Source organism: Aricia agestis, chromosome Z (genome assembly GCF_905147365.1).
Source record: "Aricia agestis chromosome Z, ilAriAges1.1, whole genome shotgun sequence".
Classification (NCBI taxonomy): Eukaryota; Metazoa; Arthropoda; class Insecta; order Lepidoptera; family Lycaenidae; genus Aricia; species Aricia agestis.
In genome coordinates, this window is record NC_056428.1 from 19410644 (window position 1) to 19422750 (window position 12107).

The window sequence follows — 12107 nt, forward strand, 5'->3', positions numbered from 1 at the left end:
CATAGAAAAACCAAAGTTTAAGGAAAAAATGCATAAAATGGCTTTTTGTGAAAAATCTAGCGCATTAAACTGGTCCTTTTTTATTTAGAAAAGATAGAGGAGGTTTTCATTATATTTTTTAAGTCTGTCAAGAAAGTCAAGGAATTAAAAAGTGGCAACATCGTAGTGTCATCCCTTTCAAATCAATCTAAGAAAAAAGGGATGACACTACGATGTTGCCACTTTTAAATTTTTTCACTTTCTTGACAGACTGTACGTGAATTTTAACTCGGGTTAAATCGAGTTTTTTCCGAGTTGGCACATCACTATGTCAACGATATTTTTTGCATTCAAATGCCAAATTTCCTATTGCCAAAATAATATTTTTGATAAGTATAATATTTTTTTATTTTATTAAAATAAAACCACGGTCCACGCCCAGTAGAAATATAATTTAAACCCTAACCCTAAAAGTTCTTTATTATAATTGAAAGCTATACTTGTGGACTACGCTTACACTGTTATAAATATCGTGAAAATAAACAGAAAAACCAAAGTTTAAGGAAAAAATGCATTTAATGGCTTTTTGTGAATCTAGCGCATTACTGGTCCTTTTTTATTTGAAAAAGATAGAGGAGGTTTTCATTATATTTTTTAAGTCTGTCAAGATAGTGAAGAAATTAAAAAGTGGCAACATCGTAGTGTCATCCCTTTTTTCTTAGATTGATTTGAAAGGGATGACACTACGATGTTGCCACTTTTTAATTTCTTCACTTTCTTGACAGACATAACTTCCTTTACTTAAATATGGTCTAAAGTCGGATAGCTTAGAAGTTATTACAATCTTCTTATGAAGGGTCAGAGTAGTTACTAATCTGACCCTTCATAAGAAAATTATTGTAATAACTTCTAAACGATAGAGCTTGAAATTCTGAATCCAATGTTAATATACAATCAGTGTTGCCAACTATGGGGATTTCCCACTAAATTTAGTGGGAAAAAATAAATTTAGTGGGTTGTTTAGGGGGTAAAATATTTTGGGGATAGAAATTTTGAAGAATGGAATATTTTTTTAATAACAACCTTAACGTGGCTCGGAACTTTGCCGCGAGCGACCGCGACGGACGAAAATTCAAACGAAATACCACTTTATGACATAGGCTATATATAGGTCGCCACGTGAATGTCAGTAGAAAATGATACCTAAATTCTATATCATAAAGTAGCATTATATTTGATTTTTTGCCGGTCGCGGTCGCTCGTGGCATAGATCCGAAAGCCACCTTTAAGATGGAACTGCCGCACACGGCACAAAGCACATGTCGCTATAGTCTTTTGAGTCGTACCAGCTGACAGTAGGCTGACAGATTATTATATTTGTTGTCATTGTATGTAATGAACAAAAAAAAAAAGATTGAAGTATTTAAAAACTGCCGGCCTGTTTGTTTGTTTGGCCTGTTGAAGGTGTATTTCAGCGTTTTGAGCGCTTAGTAGAACATACCGCAAGAAATTTTAAATATTTTGATTTTTTTGGGGAGTTTTTGTTGAAATTTAGTGGGTTTTGAAGTTGCTTTAGGGGGAAAACTTTTTGAATAGTTGGCAACACTGTATACAATGTGTCCCGACACCGGTATCCGATTTTTTAATGTCATGATGTATGGCATATTTTATTGACAAACTAGCTGTTGCCCGCGACCTCGTTCGCGTCAGCAAAATGTGATAACAAAGATAATAAAAAAGAGGAAAAAATCCCCTTTTTAAGGTTCCTTTATAAAAAAAGTAAAATATATCCTCCACCTTTTTGGAAGTCGGTTAAAAAGTAGCCTAAGTTATTCCTTACTACATCAGCTATGTGCATAAAAAGTTCCGTCAAAATCGCTCCAGCCATTTCAGACATTACCCTAATAGCACATTTACATTGGTCCATGGTTGGGCCTCGGTTATTGGCTCGGTTGGCCAACAGTTAGATTTGGCACACCTGATTGCAAAGCAGCCTACGATGGCGGCCAACGATGGCCTAATGGTTGGCCCACGTAGGGCCTGCTAGATATGGTTCTACGTTGGGCCTACTGGATAGTCCCACGTAGGGCCTACTAGATATGGTTCCACGTTGGGCCTACTGGATAGTCCCACGTAGGGCCTACTAGATATGGTTCCACGTTGGGCTTACTCTGCATAGTCCCACGTAGGGCCTACTAGATATGGTTTAACGAAGGGCCAACTGAAAATTAATATGTGTAAGGCCAACATTGTTCATTGACGTAGGGCCTATCGAAGAAATTGTATGTAGGGCTAACGTAATGCTCATAATGTGGGGCCAACTTTATGTTCAGAACCATATTCCCACTGCAGGTTAAGGGTTGGATCATAATACCGGACATTGCTGTCATCCCATACAAAATGCTGTGGTCCGGTATTGTGCTCTGTATTGTAACCCAACCTTTAACCTGCAGTGAGGCTATGGTTCTGAAAATAAAGTTGGCCCCACATTATAAGCATTACGTTAGTCCTACATACAATTAAAGAGAAAGTAAATAAATTGACAAAATGCTTCATTACGAATTAAATTAATAGTCGATTGACAATACAACTTGGCCTCACACATAAACAAATGTATTTAAAAAAAAAAAACAAAAAATATAATGGTTACAGTAATTTATTTGAATTATTATGCCTAAGTATAAAAACTTCGAAGTCATAAACTACAATTAAACCAAGTAGACATACTAAACAAATAGTGGCCAAAGGAATAATTTCCTCTGACGCCTAGAGATATAAAGGCACTGAAGATAGGACAGGCATAAACAAAATATTATCTCTTATTTGCAACTGGTCAATGAAAGTGACCCTAGCATAATACCTTTTTAGCCAGACAGGAGACAAATGAAGAAACTGATACAGCAGAAAGTAAGCAAGAGATTGTAATGTTGATGCATTACAATCTCTTGCTGCATGGTGTTGCACCACTAACCGTATTGTTAGTGGTGCAACACCATGCTAACGAAAGGGAAACAGATGAATTGTTCGTCATTATTGAAACTGGGCAGTAGTAAACATTTTCTACTTATATCAGAAGGACTAAGATTCACGCTTTGTACGCAATTACTGACCATATATTATATACCCAACTTGCTGCTATGAATGGGTTCTTTGTAAAAATCAGTTTTGTTTACAAAGCAGTTGCACCTCAAAGTATAGGAACTTACATCAGTTTCCACAATAGATTTAACAATAACAATATCACCATTTGAAGTAACAAAACAGGAATCTCTTTGTGAGGTACCAATAACGTAATCATTGTAATGTATTTTTCTTATCTGTCCATTTTGTTCTTTAATAGGTTTTCTTTTAGTAATATTCTTTTTTTCAGAGTTACAATTCTCACCCATTCTTTTAGCAACCTGCTCTAATGGCATGTTATGACCACGAACCATGTTCTTTATTTTAGACATAAAATTCTCAAAGGGAAATGCCGAAAAGTTATCAAGATGGCCAAAGTTATATGCGTCATCTGCCAAATGGAGCAGATTGTGGACGTTATATACAAGAAATTCGTTGCTGTACAAATCTGACATGTATAGAACAAAACAATGTAGCAAGTCGCCGGCGTACTGTCGCCATTCATCATGTTTACAAATATTTGCAGTGCATAATATGTAAATTGCACAGTGCAATAAAAGAAAATGCGCGTACAGTGTTTTGCTTAACACACCACGTAAAACAACAGGGCCTAAATACAAAATGAAAGCTCTGAACTCCGTAGCTTTCCAATATTTGAACATATTGATAGGTCTAGGACGTCTGGAAAATTCAGTGGGATATTTATCCCGTATCACCCGTAAACGTTCTGATATTTCGCCTATTTTCGAAGCAGGCATTCTGCATTTTTTTGGTCCATTTTCTAACCAACACCTTATCAGTTTTTTTACAACCCCCAGACACACCAAGTGCATGTAATCTAAAGGTACTTGGGTTATTAACCCTACATCAAGTTCAGATAGTATACTTTTTGATTGCTGGTGCTCGTCGCCATACAATTGATTTGAAAATCCAGCATCAGTTCTAAGGCGCATATCTGATGTGTATAACCAAACAGTCCTCCCCAGATATGTACCTTCTTGCTCGCATTTCTCACACCCATACAGTGAATTGAATGACTTAATACTTTTCAAAAAAGATCGCGCTGGTGCATCTGCTATTATGCAACTCACTCGGAAGTTATAATGTTGTCCATTAACAACCAACCCATGCTTTTCTAAATGGAGACATTCATCGACAAAAGGTCTAAGATAATCATTGGCATCGTTAGGTTTTGAAGAGCCATAATAAATTCCTACAATAATTGGTTCTTTATCAATGGACTGATCTAAAATGCTTAAAATAGGCCAAAATGAATTGCTGCTACTGGAATGCACTGGTAAACCATCAACATTAAGAGTTATAGTTATGTAAAAAGTACTTCCAAATTGTGACAGTTTTCTTTGCATCAGAGGATAGTAATTTGAACATAAACCAGCAGAAGCTCTTTTTTTTAACTGATTTTCAAGCCCAAAATACACATACGAGCCTCCTGCACATAGGACAACATTAATACTCCTTGGTGTCTGTAACAAAACGCGAGCATCTTTTGGCAAACTTGGATGGTATACTTGCAATCCTTCCAGTAGATGATTGAGTGCGGAGTGTGAAATATTGTACCGTTTAGACCAATGAGTTTCTAAAATACTAGAGTAGCAATGTCTTACAAAAGATTCTCAGAAATGCGTAACCACTTTTTTGTTCAAAAGACAATGTCAAGTCATATATTCGTTATGTCATTATGTATGTGAGATATGCCTGCAGGCATCTTCGAAGTGGCAACGCGTTGCTACCGTAAACTTCCAATCTAGTTACGTTAGTAACATAGAATATCATTGGTTTAGACCAAGAAACTAGAAATGATTTTAAAACACTGTCATTTGTGTCAAACAGAAGGGGACTGTTTGGCAAATTAACATTGATAGTGACGTCATCGTCACTGTCACCGAGCATATTATTTGTATAGTTTGATTCACGAGTAAAATTACTGTTACCAACATCTACAGTATATGGTTGATTAGGTGGACTAGTTTCCCCACTGAGCCCGTTTAACTCTACAGATATTTCTTGTATCTTTAAGGCTAAATGTCTTTTCTTATTTCTAGTTGACAGCCCTGTGTAACGTTGATTATTGCTGGATAGAAGTTGGCTCAATTGTCCTGCGTCTGCTTTCTTGACCTCCATCTCTATCTTTGGAGAAGCGGAACCAGTTGCTAACCACGGTCTTTATCCCGTTTTCTGTAGCCGTTTCGGCGACTTTGTGCCGACGGAGAGCTTCTAAAATAACAAATTTATCGATTTTAGACGCGCTTTTATCCTACTATACCCTATTTTATTTAACATTAGAGAGTTACAAACTTAAATAATTAACTGCAGTTCACACTATGACGCGCAGTTAACTGCGTTCTTCATCGACCCGCGAGCCAAGTGATCCACCGTCCAGGGTAATGGTTTATATTATAAAAAACATGTCACTGGGTGTGAAAAATAAATTAAATATGAAACAAACAGACCACGGACGTGTTAAGGTCAAACGTGGACATTCGTTTACCGCCCTCTGTTATAATGTTGTATTTACGCCAACCGACGGACGCGCGACGAGCTTACACCCCCCGCACTAGCACACTGACTTTCGCTGCACGCGATCCACCGTCTGTTCATTGGACACTCGTGGCGCGGATTCTTGCCAGTCAACGTGACGCGAACGTGACAGTGTGTGTACAGGTACTAGCGCACTAGCGCGTAGGGGTCAACTCGAGCGTTCAAGTTCGACTCCGTCGTAGCGAGAAAAAAATGTTGTTCAGTTCGATTCGATTGTTTATGGTATAATATTATCGTCGCGTTAATTGAATAACACAACAACATCATACGATAATGATCCTTCCGCAGGTTCCCCTACGGAAACCTTGTTACGACTTTTACTTCCTCTAAATGATCAAGTTTGGTCAACTTCTCAGCAACGCCGACGGCCGTGAAGCCACCGCGTGTCGGTCCGAAGACCTCACTAAATCATTCAATCGGTAGTAGCGACGGGCGGTATGTACAAAGGGCAGGGACGTAATCAACGCGAGCTTATGACTCGCGCTTACTAGGAATTCCTCGTTTATGGGGGATAATTGCAAACCCCAATCCCCAGCACGAAGGAGTTTCAACGGGTTGCCCGGGCCTCTAGGCCAGGGAGAACATGCTGATTCCTTCAGTGTAGCGCGCGTGCGGCCCAGGACATCTAAGGGCATCACAGACCTGTTATTGCTCAATCTCGTGCGGCTCGAAGCCGCCGGTCCCTCTAAGAAGAATTTTAATACGTCGCCAGTGAGTTGCGCGACCGAAGTCGCGCACACCTAAATGGCGACGCCTATTTAGCAGGCTAGAGTCTCGTTCGTTACCGGAATTAACCAGACAAATCGCTCCACCAACTAAGAACGGCCATGCACCACCACCCACCGAATCAAGAAAGAGCTGTTAATCTGTCAATCCTTCCGGTGTCCGGGCCTGGTGAGATTTCCCGTGTTGAGTCAAATTAAGCCGCAGGCTCCACTCCTGGTGGTGCCCTTCCGTCAATTCCTTTAAGTTTCAGCTTTGCAACCATACTCCCCCCGGAGTCCAAAATCTTTGGTTTCCCGGAAGCTGCCCGCCGAGCCATTGTATTAACGTCGGCGGATCGCTAGATGACATATTTACGGTTAGAACTAGGGCGGTATCTAATCGCCTTCGAACCTCTAACTTTCGTTCTTGATTGATGAAAACACCTTTGGCAAATGCTTTCGCTGATGTTCGTCTTGCGACGATCCAAGAATTTCACCTCTAACGTCGCAATACGAATGCCCCCAGTTATCCCTATTAATCATTACCTCGGAGTTCTGAAAACCAACAAAATAGAACCGAGATCATATTCTATTATTCCATGCACGAAATATTCAAGCGGCATTTTGAGCCCGCTTTGAGCACTCTAATTTGTTCAAAGTAAAATTGTCGGCCCACCTCGACACTCACTGAAGAGCACCGCGATAGGATTTTGATATTGAACCGACGTTTTACCGTCGGCTCACCGACGATATGCTCCGCAAACGTGTCAGTATCACCGCGGATGCGGTGCACCGACAGCGCGGCGCACAAATGCAACTACGAGCTTTTTAACCGCAACAATTTTAGTATACGCTATTGGAGCTGGAATTACCGCGGCTGCTGGCACCAGACTTGCCCTCCAATTGTTCCTCGTTAAAATATTTAAAGTGTACTCATTCCGATTACGAGGCCTCGTAAGAGTCCCGTATCGTTATTTTTCGTCACTACCTCCCCGTGCCGGGAGTGGGTAATTTGCGCGCCTGCTGCCTTCCTTGGATGTGGTAGCCGTTTCTCAGGCTCCCTCTCCGGAATCGAACCCTGATTCCCCGTTACCCGTGACAACCATGGTAGTCACAGAAACTACCATCGAAAGTTGATAAGGCAGACATTTGAAAGATGCGTCGCCGGTACTGGACCATGCGATCGGCAAAAGTTATCCAGATTCATCAAAATAAACGACTTAGGACGCGAGGCCCTCCGTCGATTGGTTTTGATCTAATAAAAGCACTCATCCCATTGCTGGTCAGAGTTCTGATTGCATGTATTAGCTCTAGAATTACCACAGTTATCCAAGTAACTGAGTAAGATCTAAGGAACCAAAACTGATATATTGAGCCATTCGCGGTATCGCCTTAATACGGCTTGCACTGAGACTTAGCCAGGGCGCGCACGCGGCCATCGAAAGTATGGTGTGTGGTTTGGCCGCCGCGCTGGCCGCCGTGCGGCCAGGTGCGCGTGGTCTATGGCGGTTTCAAACCATACGATTTCATTTGCACCAACTTACTTTAACTATAACTGTAACTTTAACTATAACTTTATCTAACTACAATGCAAAATGTCAAATCTTTGGTTAAAGTTAAAAGTGGACGCCATCAAGACGCCATATTTAACCATAGCCATAGTGCTCGATAAGGCTTTAAATGCACGTGGCGAAAAAAGGAACTAACGCTGTCATCATACAAAAACGCCATTTTTGACAGTTCTCCTCAAGAAACTTAATTCTTGGTTCTCCTTTACCAGCAGCGCCGCAGCCCACGTTCTTAAAAAGGCCGCGGCTGCGGTTTGGCCGCTAGTGCGCGCCCGGGCTTATACCGCCGTACTTAGAAGTCAGAGACATGAAAATGAGGAGTTTGGCAGATAATGTATGATTGGGCAAAATTTTGAATTACATAATTACATTTAAGTAGGTAATTAATGTTCCACTGTGCGGCAATACTCCCCTATAAATATAAAAAAATAGAAAAAAAATCTGGGGGGCTTTAATCCATGAAGCGAGATATATAATAACAATATACTGTACATGACTGGTCCCATTTACGAAAAATGAAAATACACTATTTACGAAACGCCACCTAGCGTTGAAGCTGGTAATATCTATTACAAAAAGAGCCATCTAGTGAGGAGTAGAAGAACAAAGCTTCTAAATTATTAGTAAAACGACATCTGTCAATGAAAAAAATAACACGGAACGCTTGTTGAATAAGCGCCATCTAGTGTGGAACTGTGTAAATGTCTTATAATAATTTCTAACCTGAATATAAAACAGATGGCGCTAGTCGGTATTAGTCCTGAAATTGAGAAAATAATCAGAATTCAGAACTACGGCAAAAACACAATAGATAGAACTAACGACTGAAGTGTGTTTGAAATTTTTGCGTTTTGTCGTCACTAGGGTTGTTACCTATTTTAAAGGTTAAAACTTTTTTAATTTAAAATTAGGCATAGGGTTTTTATTTAGACTTCCGTACCCAAAGGGTAAAAACGGGACCCTATTAAGTACTGAGACTTCGATGTCTGTCCGTCCGCCTGTTCGTCTGTCTCCAGGCTGTAACTCAGGTTGTCGGTAATAGCTAGAGAGTTGAAATTTTCACATAATATTATGTATTTCCGTCGCCGCTATAACAACAAATACTATAAACAAATTAATGTAATATTTTCCCATACAACAAACATGATTTTTCAAACATTTTTGCTCGGTAGCAGATTAAGAAAATACTAGACTCGAATTCGTGATTTTAACGAGTATCTCACAATATTATTGAAGGTGAGATAAAAATTAAAAACAAAATATGAGCGAGTGAACTGCGATTGAATGCCTCCCCTCTTACTCAACTCTCTCCAGTGCACGTTTAGGTAAGTACTTGTACTATTATCAATCTGTGGTTTAGGTATGAAACTCGTGAACATTAGCGACCGATCGCTTGTAGCCGAAAGCCGAAGATGCCGTCTTCATACCCATACAAATTGCCCGGATCGGCAATAATTTGTATGGGTATGACGACGGATTTTTTGAGTTCCCAGCATTGTTCTCATAGAAAAAGTTGTTCATTTTGACGGTCTCATATTTTGATGGTTTTAAGGATTGACGTTCGAATCGGTCGTACACATTGTGATCGGCGATTCTATAAAGTAGCGATAGAGTCTAGCGTCTCTGGTTTTGTTCAAAGAGCTAAATAAGAGCTGCTGTTTCCGCTCAAATTACCGGTAATTCCGCGCGATTATGTTCGCCCACATCGATCCTCACGGCTCACCTATTTCTTTAAGAAGTTTAAAAAGTCCTTTCCTACGTAATTTGTAGGAAAGGACTTGAAATTTTGAAATTGTCTATGATAAAAAAGGTCTAAGTATTGGCAAAATAAAACACGTTCAAAAAGTTCACGGGTTATCTAGTTTGTAAATATTAAAAACCATAGTTAAATGTATGAAAAGCCACAAAACAGTTGAAAAGGATTTGGTTGCACCCATCACGGTTGCAACTAAATCCGCCCTCTATTCATAATTATTATTTTTGAGAATACTGTTAATTTTGAAACTTTAACTACTTTTATTTCAAAGAGACTCGAGCAAACAAACAATGTTACTCTAGAAAAATATTTTTAAAAAGACTTAAAAAAGGAGGTTTTCAATTCGACGCGTATCAAAGCGCACGGAAGTGCGCAGGCCAAGTTCCACTGCAGACCACGCGAATGCGCATGCCGTGCACTATTTACACGAACCGTTTCGACGCACTTTTGACCCACCTGGTAGCTCAGTGTCTATTGCGAGTGCAAACATAAAATATACCAGTTACTGTACTTAAGCAGTATACCCAATTTCATAGGTATAGTTTCAGTAGATCCTGAAATTTGTCCCTGTAAAAATAGCTCAATTTGGCACTCACTCACTCACTCACGGATCGGTAATCAAAATCTCTAGGCCACTTCCAATTGTCCTAGCGTTATGAAATTTGGCACACAGATCGTGTGTTATATTATGTAGAATAACAAAAAATTTAGAAGTTTAAGAAATCGGTCAAGCGTGAGTCGGTTCATCTACGAACTTCAGAGGACACTTCCAATAGTCCTAGAGTTATGAAATTTGGCACATAGGTTGTGTGTTATATTATGTAGATTAATAAAAAATTTCGGTCGCTGCAGAATTCCTCAGGCAGTGTCAGGTTGACATTACAAGAGGACTGCCAAAACCACTGTTTTCATCAGAAGCCCCAAAATTTTTATAGCAATGGGATCATGTCCCTACCGACAAGATGGCAAAAAGTTATAGAACAAAATGGCACCTATATACTTTAGTCAATTGTAAATCAACTATATCAAAAAACCTTCTGAATTTTTATATAAAATGCTAAGAAACTTTTTCCCCGGCCTAATATATCGCGTAAGCAATAAGTCTGCCTAACTGCCGTAATCAGAGACGATTATTAAATTTTATTAGATACATAATAGATAATTAATGTAATTAAATGTAGATTTAGGTATAAGCCCCAATCCCCATACATTATGTGTCAAACTCTTCGTTAAATTGAAGTTTGATTATCATTAAATTTTTTTCTAAGTGCGGCCTACTGTCTAAACACACTATGCCGAATTTCTACGGCGGAAATTCCGCATGATTACGTCAGCAATGTCAAACTCATACAATATAACGCGACGGAATTTCGGCATGGTGTGTCATCGGTAATTTAAAATACATTGCAGGCGGAACCAAGCCGAACTTCCGCCGCGGAAATTCGCGATTAGAGTTTAAACAATTATTGTATAGAATAATTAATCGCTCGTAACTAATTTGTAATTTTTTACGTGTATCAAAACATATTATGCATATTTTCCTTGTGTAGAGACTAGAGTCCACTGTGAAAGAGTATTTTTGTATGGAAAAAATCATGACTTCTCATAAAAATAATGAAGTCAAAAAGCTATGTCCACACTGTGCACTTTCATCTTCAATTTTCGTCATCAACTTTCATATTGGCGCATTCAATAATTGAATGCGTCAAGGAACGCAACGCCAATATTATCATTTTCGAAGTTTTGGATACGGTCAGAGGGCATGCGTGGCGGGCATGAGTCGCGGGCATGCCTCACGGGCGATGTTGACTGCGCTATAACGCAGGCACGGTGTGGACAAAGCTATTGTAAGCCTTTCAGCGCTGCTATTTATACAAATATCTCTATACAAGGAACATAATATTATAGTACAAGCTAAAAAAAGTTCCAAACCCTGAACAACAAAGTCATCTTGTCTTTGCCTGGCACAGGATCTTGGACAGTTTAATACACTGCATACATAATAATTATTATTTTCTAAGTTACCTGCTAGATGGCGCCAGCAAATCCGTTGCGCCAAAATTCGTTTATTTACTCTGGAATTTTATATATTATAAACTTCCAACCCCCCTTTTAGGGGATGGGGGGCGAAAGTTATGAGCTTATGATTTTTTTTGTTGGTTGTATACTAAACTTACATTACATACCTTTCAGCTTTCTAGCACTTCAGGAAGTAGCCAAACATTTCGATGATCATCAGTCTACTGAGCCACAGATCTATAGCTAGTTTATTCTGGATTCTTGATCCAGCTATAATGTAAAATATTGGAAAACACTTTAGGATCAATTTGGCGTGTGCTGTGACAAATGTGGTTTCTTGGGACCAATTTAGCCTGGACTGCACGTGATTTTAAACGAGCTAGATATTATGATACAAGCTGT

At 39.3% G+C, this 12107-nt stretch overlaps 1 protein-coding gene and 1 pseudogene across 1 annotated transcript; both read right to left on the reverse strand.

Moving 5' to 3' along the window:
- Positions 1-2619: 2619 nt before the first annotated feature.
- Positions 2620-4549, reverse strand: LOC121739324. The gene is made up of 2 exons (XM_042131715.1): positions 3831-4549; positions 2620-3794 (listed from the first exon to the last, which is right to left on the reverse strand). Exons 1-2 carry the CDS (start codon positions 4464-4466, stop codon positions 3096-3098), a joined length of 1335 nt encoding a protein of 444 aa, XP_041987649.1. The 5' UTR covers positions 4467-4549; the 3' UTR covers positions 2620-3095.
- Positions 4550-5929: 1380 nt separating this feature from the next.
- On the reverse strand, positions 5930-7854 carry LOC121739549 (annotated as a pseudogene).
- Between the last annotated feature and the right edge of the window lie 4253 nt (positions 7855-12107).